This window comes from Gossypium arboreum, chromosome 12 (assembly GCF_025698485.1).
Source record: "Gossypium arboreum isolate Shixiya-1 chromosome 12, ASM2569848v2, whole genome shotgun sequence".
NCBI classification, from domain to species: domain Eukaryota; kingdom Viridiplantae; phylum Streptophyta; class Magnoliopsida; order Malvales; family Malvaceae; genus Gossypium; species Gossypium arboreum.
Window position 1 is genome coordinate 1,109,115 of NC_069081.1, and position 16,607 is coordinate 1,125,721.

The 16,607-nt window shown below is 34.7% G+C and overlaps 2 protein-coding genes across 2 annotated transcripts; both read right to left on the reverse strand.

Moving 5' to 3' along the window:
• Positions 1-1,574: 1,574 nt before the first annotated feature.
• LOC108476478 (zinc finger CCCH domain-containing protein 32) lies at positions 1,575-5,907 on the reverse strand. Its single transcript, XM_017778679.2, has 7 exons — positions 5,753-5,907; positions 5,460-5,602; positions 4,725-4,787; positions 4,478-4,597; positions 4,084-4,374; positions 3,685-4,002; positions 1,575-2,275 (listed from the first exon to the last, which is right to left on the reverse strand). The coding sequence occupies exons 1-7, from the start codon at positions 5,844-5,846 to the stop codon at positions 1,877-1,879; spliced, it is 1,428 nt and encodes a 475-aa protein (XP_017634168.1). The 5' UTR covers positions 5,847-5,907; the 3' UTR covers positions 1,575-1,876.
• A 1,915-nt stretch (positions 5,908-7,822) lies between these two features.
• LOC128285644 (zinc finger CCCH domain-containing protein 32-like) lies at positions 7,823-8,697 on the reverse strand. The gene is made up of 2 exons (XM_053023496.1): positions 8,299-8,697; positions 7,823-8,148 (listed from the first exon to the last, which is right to left on the reverse strand). The coding sequence occupies exons 1-2, from the start codon at positions 8,390-8,392 to the stop codon at positions 7,949-7,951; spliced, it is 294 nt and encodes a 97-aa protein (XP_052879456.1). The 5' UTR covers positions 8,393-8,697; the 3' UTR covers positions 7,823-7,948.
• Positions 8,698-16,607: the final 7,910 nt, after the last annotated feature.

Sequence of the window (16,607 nt, forward strand, 5' to 3'; positions counted from 1 at the left end):
ATAGCCCAGTGCCAGACATAGATACTAAAAGCCAAAAGGGAATTTCCTTTTCTCATATATATTTTTTTTACAGGTGAAAGCAGTTTTGAATCATTAGTGCAGCAAGGTGATGAACAAAGCAAAGTTGGTGGCTACAATTATAGTTACAGAAAACATGTGAGCCCACACTCTTTTGAAACCCTTCTCCCTTCCTTCCCCATAATAGCCATATACTTTACTGATTAGCTCCCCTATTGTCAAATTAAGGGTGGTCGATGATACTTGATCGTGTGGGTGGGTGTGTATATATTTTCCTTAACTATGATCCTACTATTAATCATTTTGTTAACCTGTTTTGCACTTACTGGTCTTTGCCATGTTAGAATCAATGGGTTATTTTCAAATCATTGAACTATGGAGTGTTCCAAGTGTCTTCTTGCACGTGGGTTTGTTCAGTTAAGTTTTCTTCATATCCAAGCCTGCTGAGGAAATTATTTTCGTCACGTATAAGTTTGGTAAAAGCTATTCCTTTTAAAACCCAGCAGTAATGATGGTTATAAGGGAAACTGTACAGTTACTTTCATGGTTAAATTGGTGAACAAGGAAAACACGGGTGTTTCTTTATAGCTTTTTTTTACAAGAAGAAAACAAAACCCGTTACTTTTAAAGTGAATTGTTGCGCATGCTCAACTTCAGTAAGTGATTTGATGAAATAAGGTTAGAGTTATTCAAAGAAATGAATTTATGCGTGTGCCCCATCCAAGTTGTTTTTGTTCATTGAATCTGGTGAAAACCCAATGATTAACCTTTTTTTAACTTCACCTATTTCATTTACGTTGCTTAATTTTGATGGTTTAAAAAAGATAAATTCAACCTCCTTACTACAATGGATAAACAGTGGACTAATTGAAAATGTTTCCTAATAAAAGATGAAAAAACTTTTGTTACTTCAATGTTTTTAGAATCGAAATCTTGAAATCTAATCAATTAGATCAATCCGGACAGTTTAAAATAAATTATTAAAAATAAAATATATATATAAATTAATTAAACCGATTCAACTGCCAGTTTAATCAATTTACAGGTCCATCAATTTTATATCTCATCAAATGGATACTCTGACCAATTTCCGATCCAATCCAGTAACATCACCAAAAGCTTTGTGATCCTATTGAAATTAGAATCCAAAAGTGTGCGTTTCATTTACGTTGTAACCTAATGAACCTAAGATGGGGTTCTAAATGTTTGAGACATGTTGTAAAGCCTAAAGAATCAAAGAAGAGAAAAATTTTCCATTATTGCATTGTTAATTAGTTGACCCCTCAAAGACGGTACAAATTTTGTCTGCAATGAAACGCCTCTATCAAACCATTCAAAGCTTTTTAAGAGCTACACCCATAAAGAAAAGCAGCAATACCGACATCTTTTTACAATTTTGATATTAAAAAACAAGCACACCAATAGGAAAGTTGAAAGTCAGCTAAAAGAAAGGGTGGGGGAGGGCATGGAGAACATTTAAGCAACTTGCAATCCACCTCTTGCAAAATGATGAGTTCAAAAAAAAAACATCAAGCTGAAATGCTAAGTCACAGAGCTAACCTGACATGATCGCTTTATCTTGTGATTATTTGGAAGAAAGGAATAGTAGTTCATACTCTGTTTGCTACAAACGCTTATTGCAGATAATATTTGATGATAATAAAAAGACAAGCTAGGCATTAAATACAATCAGTCCTACTGTTGAGGTAAAGCAGATTGGTTGATAAGCCTTGCTGCTGAGAAATGTAACTTTGCACAATTGACTATAATTTACTCAGATCTATTAACAGAAAAGCATATCATGGTTGGTGAAAACCACATCTGCAGAGATAATGAAGAATGGCTCTAGCATTTTACATCAATTTGTGCGACGAACCTCACCACCCTGTCTTGTGCTTCTGCTACTGCTTAGTGGAACCGAACTCTGACTTGAAAGCTGCAAATCAGAAAGGGGAACAGAACCTGTCTGCGAAAAAATCAAACCAACTGAACTACTAGATGTGCTAGCAGAAGAAGGGATTCGGCTCAAATAGGAATCCTTCTTAGACGAAATCAGCTCAGGCCGTAAATCAGAAGAAGAGGAGGAAGGCGCCAATGTAGCCAGTAAAGACCCAAATTGGTAGGGAGCAACTGGCATGTCAATGAAAGATGATGCTGATGGATTATATCTCATTGCTCCTACTGGGTGGTCGAATTTGCACGTGGACCCAAACTTGCAGTGTCCATTCTGCAAGTAGAATGAACAAGGCTGCACCCCCTGTTTACAAGAAAGAATAAAATCCAACATGTAAAAACTGAAGTCTAATGTCTTAGCATAGACACTGCATGTCAACAACATGAAATCGTAAAGGTAATAAACTAGCAGTTCAAGATAGCAATACCAAAGTTAAGCCTGAATTGAATTTATTTCCCACAATAAGTAGTCATGGATAGATAATTATCATTTCTTGACCCACACAGACTGAGATATAAAATGAATCGACATGGTGAAGTCATGATGAAATTGTTACCAAACTAACTTTTAGACAATGCCTATTTCCTTGTTATGAATAAGGAATGAAATAATAGTAAAAAAGAAAAGTTACATAAGATCAAGCAGTTGCATTGAATTAAACATGAAGGCAATTTAAGAATCAAATGACATCACTCCAAAAACCCCATTCCCTGTGTCATGTAGTTGAGTTACTAAAGCATAAGATGGTACATAATTGCTATAATAAAGTTTACAATACATATGATCACTAAGGTCATAGTTCATCGGAAAATAGGGGATGTGAAAACTATAGTGAGAACTTGCAACTGTTGACTCAACATAGCATTCTTATATCTCTGTTTCAATCAAAACACTACAACTTGAAGTAAGCATGTCATTCAGTAAGTATATTATCAGGCAAATACAACAACTCAAGAAGAGACAAAAATATTTTGCGGCAAAAAGGAAACATTCTCAATTGACTAGATAACAGATATTACCAGCAAAGTAGAAAGATCTATGTTAGTGATAAAATATCTAATAAGTTAATGAATCACGACAACTCCATTCTATATTTCTATGCAAATTTGATTATGAAGAATCTACTTGATTCTCTCCTTAACTAACCTTGACTCACATTAATACAAACAATAAAAACAAAGATAAAAACAAAGATTAAACGCATACACCTCATATAGACATGTATGCATGTTTCTCAATTGGGCCAAGTTGACAAGAGTGACTGAGACCATAACTTATCAAAGCCACCACTGGATTAGGAAGGGTGCAAATAAGGACCACAGTATATAACTACTACTTTGAATGCTAGTTTTTCCTAGCCAAAACATACTAAAAATATTTAATAAGATTAATAAAACCTTGATGATGTCCCCTTATAAGGCAATGGCCAAAAGTCATCACTTTCTTTCTTTACCCTAAGTAACTTAACTTCCAACTCCATAGCAGATAAAGTAAAAAACAAAATGTTGGACTTCTAGGGCAGTCAAAGTCAATGTCAGAGGTATTTAAATATATTAATCTAACAAAACATTTAATCTAGTGCAACATTTTGAAGGTCAAGATCCCTATAAAAGCCAACCCCAAGTGCCAGGAACGTAACAAAATGTCATCTTCAGCATAAAACACAATACAAAGGGCAAATTAAGACAAAGAGATTAAGAGTGTTAACATACTGGACGTAAAGGAAGTCCCATTGGACTGAGGATGCAATTTGTTCGTGGCACAACCCTATCTCTGGGATGATGATACCTACAAGTTGATCCAAATTTACAGTCACCGGTTCTCAAATAGTATTGGCATTCAGGTTCACCGGGTCTCTCTGGAAATGTTTGATCCTTCTGGTTACTGCTTGAAGGGCCAGTGGAAGAGGGCAAGGAAGGATATGGTCCTGCAAGTGAAGGTGTTGAAGAAGATAGCTGCGTTAGTCCATAGAGAGAAGTTGCTCCAACAGCAGGTTGCGCACCAGGAGAGAGTACTGGGCTCACAGGTGCCTGCACCAATTAAGTTAAAAACAGCTTCAGGAATCCCTATACTTTGGCAGTACCTTAATGCAACAATGCTGATTATCCTACCGAGTAATGACTCCAGCCCGGAATAGGAACCACTCCAGGGGAAAAGAGTACAGGACCATAAGCCCCTTGAACATATGAACCTGGTAATAGTGGAGGCCTAGCCACTCTCACACTGGCGGATGCTCCCCCATACTGTTCAGGCATAGGAACTGAAGGAGACTGCACCGGCTGATAAAATTGAGGTGCAGATACTGGCATTGATGTACCAGCAGGTTGAGGATGATGGAATTTACAAGTAACGCCAAATTTGCACTGCCCCATTTTCAAATAGTAGGAGCATTCTTCCTCACCCTGTTATATACGCATATCAAACCAGCTCTGGATGTTTTACGAATACTCAAAAAGATTAATATAAATTGAGAAAGAAAAGAAAACAAGAAGAGATCATCCAAACCGGTCGTAATGGGTATCCATATATATTCAGTGGAACTTGGCTAAAGGATCCACCTCCATGTTTTGGATGGTGAAACTTACAGGATGCACCAAATTTACAAGTCCCAGTTTTTAAATAAAACTGCAACAACCACAAAAGCATAAGTTAGAAGAAAGAAAGAAAGAAAAGATCTTCCCAGCATTAATTAGCAAAGGGGTTCTTTCGTTAACAACGATTTTGCATTTTCCATAAACAATTTTTCCTTTACCTGGCATGCAGGTTCCCCTGGTCGTTCAGGGTACTCCCCTGTAGCTCTTACTGCAGCCTCAACCTAAATGGCATCACAACCAAATAAATATCTCCGACAAAAGCCTTAAAATAGAGTGCAAGACAAAAGATCAATCAGCCTAAACAGCAGACACGTCATTAAGAAACAGTGTAAGAAAAGGGCTGCTCATATTACCAGTGTTAGGGAAGATGATGAAAAAATACAGACATAAGTTGCACGCAATTTGTTTAAATCTAGAGCAGAGGATGTCAATCATAACTTGTAATTCGAAGTACTTAGCTTCTATAAATATCACATTAGAAATATCATCTCCATCAAATTCCTATGAGTTATAAGCAACAAAAATATATACACATGAATGGAAGTATATGGGGAAAAAACCACTTATGATAATAACTACTATATAAGAGTTTTAATGCATTGTTACAGCACATAGAGATTATAACCAGAGAAGGTTGCTTCATTTATCCACTACTACCGTGCAAGTTCATTATTCCTAGTGCATTTTGCACTTTCATAGTCGGATATTAAATTATTAAGTATACTTAGTTACACCCCATCTGTCGCCAATAACAGTCAAATTCAACAACAGCAATGTACATTCTACATGCTATTTCCATAACTCAATATCAGTTCAATGCAAAAAACCAGCAACGGAATCAAATAAAGAAAAGGAAAACCTCATTAATTGAAGCAAACGATAAAGGAATATACCGCAGCACGGTTGCGAGGGTGATTGTAACGGCACCTGCTACCATATCCGCACAAACCGGTTCGCATGTAGTAAACACAGTCAGGTACCCCGGGCCGTTCCGGGTACGATTCGGCCCCCCTCAACGACAATTGCCACATCGATTCTGCAAGTGCACCAAAGAAAGATGAATAAAACACCTAATTCGCACTCCGCATGGTAAAAACCCTAAAGCCCCAAATAAAAATAAGCTTAACCGAAGTGATATCGTTACAATGCGGGTAGAAAACCGAGGAAAAAACACAACGGAAAATACCTTCCAGGCCGGTTCCGGGACCGGCGGGGCTCCATTCGGGTTGGTGAACCGATTGCGACCCATTCCGTCCCGGGTTTCGACCGTATAACTCCATCGAAACGGGTTCTATTTTTCCTGTTGGGGGCGGCTTCTGATACTTGGTAATACCTTACCGAGTTCACAGAAGAAAAAATTAAGAAAAAATGGAAGATTCTAAAAGAAGAATGGAAGGTTCTAGAATAATCGGGGAGAGGTCGATCGATAGTGGAAATTTTGGGAGTAAAGGAAGAAGAAGAGAGATAGAGATTCTTTGGTATTCCCTGTATTCGAGCTTTTTTTTTCTTCTCTCTCTACCCTTTCTCTCTCTACTCTCCCCTTTCTCTCTCTAGTACCGTACGTCTGGGTTCGGGGCCTCTTTTAGCTTTGTTTCTTTTCTTGTGGTTTAATTATGTCCTAGCCCTTGTACAATTTGAACTTTAAAATTTAGTCATTTTGGTTTTTTATAAGCATAATTATAAATTTAGCCTTAAAGTTACATACTTTATCAATTTAGCTCCTTTTTTTGTTTTAGTTAAATTTCATCCTCATCCTTTTAATCAACCTTTTAGAAAAAGTCTAATTCTTATTTTTTAATGGAAATATAGACTAAAATGTTAAATTATTTAACATGGTAGCCTACATAGTAATAAACATGTACTTCGACTATAGCAAATTAAGCTTTTAGCAGCATTTTTAGTGGCGTTTGGATCAAAAACACCACAAAGGTTGAACTTTTAATGATGTTTGTATTGAAAAATGCTACAAATATATTCCATTAGTAGCGCTAACCGAAAAACGCCGCAATAAGTTGTTATATAGTGGCGTTTATGGAAATAGCGCCACAAATAGTACATATTTAGCAGTGTTTTTATGCTACACACTGCAAATGTATACACAGAATGGAAGCAGCGTTGGTGGCGTTTTTTCTATATCGTTGTGTGAGTCTTAAATATCGAAGACTATATTCCCTAAAATCACATGATTATCACATATTGATGCAAGATTTACTATTAGTTGCTTTACGCTGTTGTATGTCAAAAAAGGTGATGTCTTATATAATTGAACTATCTAATATAATGAAAGTTATTTGTGGCCAAGTTTTGATTATTGAAAAACTTGAGAAAGTACAAGATCCAGGTGCATTGACTTTATGCAACTCAGAGAATATATTTCCACATTCGTTCTTCACAATTATGGTGCACTTGCTAATCCATCTCCTCATGAAGCAAAACTTGGTGGACCAATTTCCTATCGATGGATGTTTTGCAAAGTTTTGTTCATTCATGAATATACCTTTAATTACAACTTTTGATAATGTTAAATATCGTGTTTAGGTTCTTATGCAAATTGAAGTCTTACCGTCGTAATAAGCATTATCCAGAATAATCAATTATTGAAGGTTACTTAGTAGAGGATTGTATGACTTTCTACTCTAGATATTTAGAAGATGTTGAAACAAGACTGAATAGACCAAGTAGAAATGTTGGGCTCACTAATCATAACTTAGCTAAAACTTATCTATTGAAAGTTATGGACAACTAATCGGTAAAGTTGAAATTGCATACTTAGATGATAGATCTTGGGTACAAGCACATCAATATGTTATTTTCACCACGATTCAATTGAACCATTACGCAAGTAAGTTTTAGAATTTGATAAATATTCATCTTTTTCTTTGTTTATTTTCTACTAAGTAATCCACTTTTTAACATAGTGAGTTTAAATAAGTCTTGAGATTTTGTTCACGCTCCCGAAGATTACAACTGTAACGCCCCAATTTTCGGGAATTTTGTGAATGTTGGCATAGGTTTAATTATGTTAGTGGGCCTCTAGAAGGCCCAAGCTTAAGATAGAACCCTGTAATTTTAGTTAATTTTTTTTGTTCCATAAGAAAAAGGGGTGAAATTATGAAATATGACTTATGTGAAAATGTTTGAAAATGTTACAGCACATAGAGATTATAACCAGAGAAGGTTGCTTCATTTATCCACTACTACCGTGCAAGTTCATTATTCCTAGTGCATTTTGCACTTTCATAGTCGGATATTAAATTATTAAGTATACTTAGTTACACCCCATCTGTCGCCAATAACAGTCAAATTCAACAACAGCAATGTACATTCTACATGCTATTTCCATAACTCAATATCAGTTCAATGCAAAAAACCAGCAACGGAATCAAATAAAGAAAAGGAAAACCCTCATTAATTGAAGCAAACGATAAAAGGAATATACCGCAGCACGGTTGCGAGGGTGATTGTAACGGCACCTGCTACCATATCCGCACAAACCGGTTCGCATGTAGTAAACACAGTCAGGTACCCCGGGCCGTTCCGGGTACGATTCGGCCCCCCTCAACGACAATTGCCACATCGATTCTGCAAGTGCACCAAAGAAAGATGAATAAAACACCTAATTCGCACTCCGCATGGTAAAAACCCTAAAGCCCCAAATAAAAATAAGCTTAACCGAAGTGATATCGTTACAATGCGGGTAGAAAACCGAGGAAAAAACACAACGGAAAATACCTTCCAGGCCGGTTCCGGGACCGGCGGGGCTCCATTCGGGTTGGTGAACCGATTGCGACCCATTCCGTCCCGGGTTTCGACCGTATAACTCCATCGAAACGGGTTCTATTTTTCCTGTTGGGGGGCGGCTTCTGATACTTGGTAATACCTTACCGAGTTCACAGAAGAAAAAAATTAAGAAAAAAAATGGAAGATTCTAAAAAGAAGAATGGAAGGTTCTAGAATAATCGGGGAGAGGTCGATCGATAGTGGAAATTTTGGGAGTAAAGGGAAGAAGAAGAGAGATAGAGATTCTTTGGTATTCCCTGTATTCGAGCTTTTTTTGTTTTCTTCTCTCTCTACCCCTTTCTCTCTCTACTCTCCCCCTTTCTCTCTCTAGTACCGTACGTCTGGGTTCGGGGCCTCTTTTAGCTTTGTTTCTTTTCTTGTGGTTTAATTATGTCCTAGCCCTTGTACAATTTGAACTTTAAAATTTAGTCATTTTGGTTTTTTTATAAGCATAATTATAAATTTAGCCTTAAAGTTACATACTTTATCAATTTAGCTCCTTTTTTTTGTTTTAGTTAAATTTCATCCTCATCCTTTTAATCAACCTTTTAGAAAAAGTCTAATTCTTATTTTTTAATGGAAATATAGACTAAAATGTTAAATTATTTAACATGGTAGCCTACATAGTAATAAACATGTACTTGACTATAGCAAATTAAGCTTTTAGCAAGATTTTTAGTGGCTTGGATCAAAAACACCACAAAGGTTGAACTTTTAATGATGTTTGTATTGAAAATGCTACAAATATATTCCATTAGTAGCGCTTAACCTAAAAAACGCCATAATAAGTTGTTATATAGTATGCTTTATGGAAATAGCGCCACAAATAGTACATATTTAGCAAGTGTTTTTATGCTACACATCGCAAATGTATACACGAATGGAAGCAAATATTGGTGGCGTTTTTATATCGTTGTGTGAGTCTTAAATATCGAAGACTATATTCCCTAAAATCACATGATTATCACATATTGATGCAAGATTTACTATTAGTTGCTTTACGCTGTTGTATGTCAAAAAAGGTGATGTCTTATATAATTGAACTATCTAATATAATGAAAGTTATTTGTGGCCAAGTTTTGATTATTGAAAAACTTGAGAAAGTACAAGATCCAGGTGCATTGACTTTATGCAACTCAGAGAATATATTTCCACATTCGTTCTTCACAATTATGGTGCACTTGCTAATCCATCTCCCTCATGAAGCAAAACTTGGTGGACCAATTTCCTATCGATGGATGTTTTGCAAAGTTTTTGTTCATTCATGAATATACCTTTAATTACAACTTTTGATAATGTTAAATATCGTGTTTAGGTTCTTATGCAAATTGAAGTCTTACTGTCGTAATAAGCATTATCCAGAATAATCAATTATTGAAGGTTACTTAGTAGAGGATTGTATGACTTTCTACTCTAGATATTTAGAAGATGTTGAAACAAGACTGAATAGACCAAGTAGAAATGTTGGGCTCACTAATCATAACTTAGCTAAAACTTATCTATTGAAAGTTATGGACAACTAATCGGTAAAGTTGAAATTGCATACTTAGATGATAGATCTTGGGTACAAGCACATCAATATGTTATTTTTCACCACGATTCAATTGAACCATTACGCAAGTAAGTTTTAGAATTTGATAAATATTCATCTTTTTCTTTGTTTATTTTCTACTAAGTAATCCACTTTTTAACATAGTGAGTTTAAATAAGTCTTGAGATTTTGTTCACGCTCCCGAAGATTACAACTGTAACGCCCCAATTTTCGGGAATTTTGTGAATGTTGGCATAGGTTTAATTATGTTAGTGGGCCTCTAGAAGGCCCAAGCTTAAGATAGAACCCTGTAATTTTAGTTAATTTTTTTTTTGTTCCATAAGAAAAAGGGGGTGAAATTATGAAATATGACTTATGTGAAAATGTTTGAAAATGCTATAGGCTAAATTGAAGTGGCCAAATAAATAGGAGTGCAAAATAGGAGGATTTGCATGACAAACCTCCCATTTTACATGAAGTGGTCAGCCATCATGTTGTTGTAGACAATATGAGCACTTGATATCCATAATTCATGGTACAAATTGATAATGGGTTAGGTAAATGTTCCATGATAATGGATTAGGTAAATATTCCATGATAATGGGTTAGGTAAATGTTCCATGATAATGGTTTAGGTAAATGTTCCATGATGGGAATTTCATGTCTTTTGTATTAAAGAATTAAATGGATGAAATATGAAATTTTATTAAAAGAAAAGGGTGAAAAGAACAAAGTTTTGTCCATCTTTGTTCATCATAGCCTAAAGTTAGAGAAGAGAAAGGTGAGGAGAAAGCTCTTGAATGTTCGGTCACTTGGGGAAGAAAATTGAAGGTAAGTTCATGGTAGTTTGCTTCTATCTTGATGTTCATGAGTTCTTCTTGATTCTACGTTAACTCTTGAAGCATATTTTGGTTTTGGGTTGTGTTGTGAGCATTTGGTCATGAATTAAAATGAAGAGTGGTCAGATTAGTCAAACAGTGAAACATGGAAAACTTTAAGAAAAATCTGGAATTGATTGGCTAAACCAAAAATTCTGAAAATTTTATGGATAGAAGATATATGAGTCTATTTTCGTAAAATTAATGGCACTTGATTTGGAGTTTCGTAGCTCAGCTTATAAATGATTTAGTGACTGTTGTTCGTGAAGACAACTTGCGGTGAGATTATGATTATGTGGTAAACATTGACAAAAATTTGTTAATGAGTTGCTTATTGATTTCTTATAAGCTTACTATGATCCGTAGGTGTGGTTGGTCAATATTGTAAGGGGTTAATACGTAGTTCGTATTTGAATAGTTAGATTAATGTGTTAGTAATCCAATTGTAGGCGCTTTGTGTGTGGATCTCGTCAAGATATCGTCGCAAATGTGTGTAATCGACACCTCTCATAGACTAGATTGGCAAAAGCCTAAAAGCGAAAATGCCGAAAAGTCGGTATTTTGGGAATTTGCGAGTGTACGAATACTGTAAGATAGTTGGGTTTGTATATTTGGTAATCTAAAGTAATAAACCGCAAAAGACGCGATTTCAGACATTTTGATAATTTGGGCTTAATGGGCCAAAGATCGGGTTCATGGGCCAACGGGCCCAATTCGGTAAGTATGCGTGGTAAGTGTTCTGATAGTACGTAAATAGTTAGGATATGCATGAAAACCCTAAAAGCAGCTAAATTACTATAATACCCCTATGTATGGAAAATTACTGTTATACCCCTAGGTACAAAATTGCCGTTATACCCCTAAGGTTAATTTTAACTAAAAAGCATGACGATCTGATTCTGTATGATGTATGCCATGATTATATATCTGTTGCATGGGGACATGGGTTATATTATGGAGGAAGCGTCCTGGTGGCTATACCACAATTATCTGATCCGGTGGCTCGCCACATATATTCTGCTTCGGTGGCTATGCCACGATTATCTGATCTGGTGGCTCTGCCACATATATCTGTTCTAGTGGCTCTGCCACAATATCTATATCTGGTGACTTCGTCACAATATCTGGCAGCCTCGCTGCGATTTCTGTGGTGTGTAGCGGTTGGATGGGTCGAGTAGTCTCCCCACATGGTGTAAGGCTGGTACGGGGGTGTTATGGATGAATCTTGATTGGGTTTCTGCATAAACATGTAATATCTGTTCTGTTCTATTATGGGCCTATGGGCTTTATTCTGAATTTCTGTTCTAGGCTAAGGCCAACTTATTTTGTTTTTGTAGGTTGAGCTAATTTAGACTATGGTTGGGTTATTTTACACACTGAGTTTCCCCAAACTCACCCATTTTATTTTCATCCACGCAGGTAATCCCCAACCATAATGGGCTTGGAGTCGTGAGGGAATTGAGTGGCCACCCGCTCGAAAGTTTGATTTTCTTCCGTGAACTGGACATCCTTTTAATTGCGTTTGAGGTTTTGGGCTTTTAAATGTAATAAGGCCGCTTATTTTTTTTGATGGTTTTATATGTTTTATTAAGATAGGTAATATTTATATTTAACGTTGAAATTGGATAGCTTTAGGCGCTTTTCAAAAACAACAATTGATTTCAAAATAACACGACAACAAGCAAAGCTTCCGAATGAAAGTATTTTCCAAAATTAATCACTTTTCCTAAAATGACTTAATCAAATCGGTTTCATAGAAATATCCATGACGTTAAGGTGTGGCAATGGCGGTATGCATGTCTAGGATTGGATCCGAAGGGAGCTTGGTACTTAAGCAGTCCGATGGACTCACCACCTCTTTTCCGGTTTCCTACCTGGTGCACAACTTCCATTCACTTTAACCTATAATGAAATTATCTTTTAAAACACTAAGTAAGTTTTTCTGGATCAACAATATAAAATGTTTTGAACGCTTCGATGTGGCATGTTGGATCCGGTCACAACGTCTGGGCCGGGTTTGGGGTGTTACAACAACATCGAGAGATTCATAAGTTATTCACAGAATCTTTTCATGAATGGTTAGGGCAGACAGTATGCAATTGAAGCTTTTGATGACAAATAATAATATTTTCATATAACATTATAATTAATCAATTTACTTTCAGTTCAATAGGTTTAGAGTGAAAAGGACGTCAATGGAGAAATTAAATGGTTTTCCCAAGATCCAAATAGAGTAGTAAAAAGATATAATGCCTTCTTCATTAATGGATTTAGGTTTTATACAAAATCTCGCAAAAGATTGAGGAGGACTCAAAATTGTGAAATAGTTGTTAATTATTCAATTACAAGTTATGCTAGTGTTAGGGACAGTAATCCTGTTGAGGGAAATGTAGAGTATTACGGACTTCTTACGGACATTATTGAGTTGGATTACTATGGCAAAGGGAAGGTTGTCTTATTTCGATGTGATTGGGCTGATGTTAATATTACTCGTGAAATTAAAAAAGATCAATTTGGTTTTACAATTGTGAACTTCTCTCAATTAATTCACACTGAACAACAATTGATAGACGAGCCGTATGTATTTTATTCTTAAGTCAAACAAGTTTTTTACTTGAAAGATCCAACTGATGAAGGTTGGTACGTTGTACTCCGTAACACCCCTAGAGACTTTTTTGACATGAGCAATGGAAGTAGAGATGACATCGACGAAAGATCAAAAACTTTGCCTTTTCCAAAACAAAACTTAAATGACACTATCTCTAATGCTAGTACACAATTTCAATGGGTTTATCAGGATGTGGATGAAGATATTTACTAATCATGATGTAGTAAGATTTTACATTTTTTTTAATTATATGTAATATTATAATTTAAATATTGATCTTGTTAAATATATTCATTACTATTATTATTATTAGTTACTGATATTTCAACTATTTTATATGTATTGCAGATAATATGCCTAGAAGAAGATTGCGAGATCTAAATATTATTCCAATTCCTCTAAATTCGGAAGAAACAAATAGTGATTAATAAACTGCTATTGGATCTTCGAATGTTCTGAATACAGTTGAAGAACCTGTAAAAATTCAAATTAATGTTAACTTTAATTTACATGCATGTTGACTTTTATTGTTAATTTTTGTTTCAAATTCTTATATTATCATATCCAATTTTTTTAGTTGAAAATGTGGGAGGCCCAAAACTCGAGGACGTATGCTATTAAAGGATTTATACAATCTAAATTCTGTAGAACGTGTCAAAGCATCTAGAAACAGTCATGGTCAGCCTATTGGATCAAAAGCTCGAGTTTTAGCAGGATACTTGGGCATTATAGCACGAAATGTCAATTTGTTGCCAATCAACTACGAGTCATGGCATCATTTGCCTGATAGTAACAAAAATCATGCTCTGGATAATATTAAGGTAATAATGTGAATGTAATTTATAATACTTTGGTTTAATTTTCATTTGTATTTACTTTTTAAACTTGTGTTTTTTGCAGGAAAGATTTACTTTAGAAGTCTCAGATAATTATGTGAAAAAAGCATTAGCAAAGAAATAGAGAGATCATAAAAGTACTTTAAAAAAGGAATATTTTAAGAAAAATAGAAGCCTCAAAGAGAAATTGCGAAATGTCCCGCCGGGAATGCTGAGATACCAACGAGAAGGTACAATTAAATTTTGGAATTTAAAGAAATGAGAGGTATTACGTACTTCCAATTTATAGTATTTACTATATATGTAATAATAATTTTGTAAGGTAGGATCGTGAGCAAGTTGGAACTACAAGTAGGCAAAAATAAAAACTCAAGCACACAGCTGGGTCAAAAAGTTTTGCTTGTGTAGCTGATGACAAGATATTTTGAATGTATTAATTGTGTCAAATATTAATTACTTTCTACTAAATAATATTTTTCCTACTATATGGTAGGAATTGTTGTCTGGTCAAAAAGTTGGATGCCTTCAGCTTTTTGACATTACACATAGAAAGAAAGATGAATCTTCTATGACTACTGAAGTTGCAGAAATTATGGTATATTTACTTAATAAAATTTGAATAAATTTAAATATTTATCATGTTTAATTATAATGGTTTAATTCGCCATTTGTAATGCAAATAATGTCAAGTTATGTTGCATTTGCTTGATTATATATTTCGCTTCTAACTCCTTAATTGATTTATTAGGAGAAACTAAAGGATAAAAGGGCGGGGTATGAAGCTACGGCTTCAAGTGATAGTTCTGTTAATCTGGACGACATTGATAACCGAGTTATTACTAAAGTTTTGGGTCCTGAAAGGTATGGTCGGGTTCGATTTCAAGGATTTTTCATTAGCCCAACCCAATATTTTGGATCCAACTTGCAGCAGTACATGCCTTCGATGAATCAGGCTCAAGCTGAAGTTCAGAGGTTAAGAGACGAGATGGCTCAGATGCAAGTGAGCACAGTTGAGCACATTGCTCAACTTAAAGCGGAAGCAGCAGCGAGAGAAGTAGAAGCAGCAGTAGGGGCAGTAGAGGCAATAAGAAAATATGACGAACTCTAGCTACAACTTCAAAATATGATGAAGATGTTCCAGCAGAATCAATCGCAGAACCTACCATTTTAGACTTTTGTTTTCTTATTGTGAGAATAGCTTAACAATATAACTTTTGAATATATTTTGTTATTTCAGTTATTAATTTAGATCATATACATATTTATTTCATGATAGTATCATTTAGATTTGAAGTTTGTTGTTGGATTTGACGTGATAGGAAAAAATGTTGAAAATTCAGGTTCTATATGAAATAAAATGGGTCGGTAAAATCTGTTAATGTTAGTGGCATTTTCCCACAAACGTCGTTATAAAACATAATCTTTAGCAGCGCTTTTACTACAAATACCGCTAAAGAACATGATCTTTTGTGGCGTTTCTAGCTACAAATGCCACAACATGCTCGACTCTCTTGTGGCATTTTACCCCATAAACGCCGCAAGTTTTAGCAAACGCCACTATAGGTCCAAAAAAATGTCGCTAAAAACCTGTTTTACTATAGTGTTCATGTTAATTTTTTGAATTACTATGAACTATTTATATATTTTTATTTTTTTGAATGTTCTATAATTTTTAAATTATTTGTTGATATATAACAAATGGTGTCGTGTCAGCATGAAGTACGTGTAGACTGCTGAACAAGTTGTCATGCCAACATTGTTAAAAATAATATTTTAGTCAAAATTTTCAATAAAAAAGCTATATAATTTTTTTTTTGAAAGGTGAAAGGCCAAATTTAACTAAAAAAATAAGAACCAAATTGATAAAAAAAAAAGTACAGACATTGAAAGCTAAATTTATCATTATGCCTTTTCCATACATATGTAATTTTTTGCCCTTAGACAATTTGATTCATTTTAGTGATTATTACTTTTAATCAATTTTGACACTTAAACTTAACAATTAGATCTATTTTAATACCTATAGTTCTATAAAATGTGATGACATAACACTTTAAAATCGTATTTTATCATCATTTGGATTTTTTAAAAACTTATATAAAATCTAAACAAAATTATATATATTTTTAAGTTTCATCTACAAGCTCAGTGTCACTTGATTGTAATTTAATGAAATTCAAATTCAAGATAAAATAAAATAAAATAAAAAGTTATCAAGTTTAAATACTAAAGTTGACCAAAAAATACAAGTAGCAAAATCAAAGTAATCACTGGTCAATACCACACGGATGAATGATTATATAAGAATTGGTGCATATCTATACCAATTTGCTTCGATGTATCATTATGAATTTATTGATATTTTTAAAAAAATTTATATGCGATAGAAATATTTACAAATATTAAAT

Coding starts and splice junctions, on each gene's coding strand:
- LOC108476478 (XM_017778679.2), bottom strand. CDS start 5,846: ATGGAGTTATACGGTCGAAACCCGGGACGGAATGGGTCGCAATCGGTT. Junction 4,375..4,477: donor ATGGATACCCATTACGACCG/GTTTGGATGATC, acceptor CGTATATAACAG/GGTGAGGAAGAATGCTCCTA. Junction 4,003..4,083: donor CGGGCTGGAGTCATTACTCG/GTAGGATAATCA, acceptor TAATTGGTGCAG/GCACCTGTGAGCCCAGTACT.
- LOC128285644 (XM_053023496.1), bottom strand. CDS start 8,392: ATGGAGTTATACGGTCGAAACCCGGGACGGAATGGGTCGCAATCGGTT. Junction 8,149..8,298: donor TCCCGGAACCGGCCTGGAAG/GTATTTTCCGTT, acceptor GTGCACTTGCAG/AATCGATGTGGCAATTGTCG.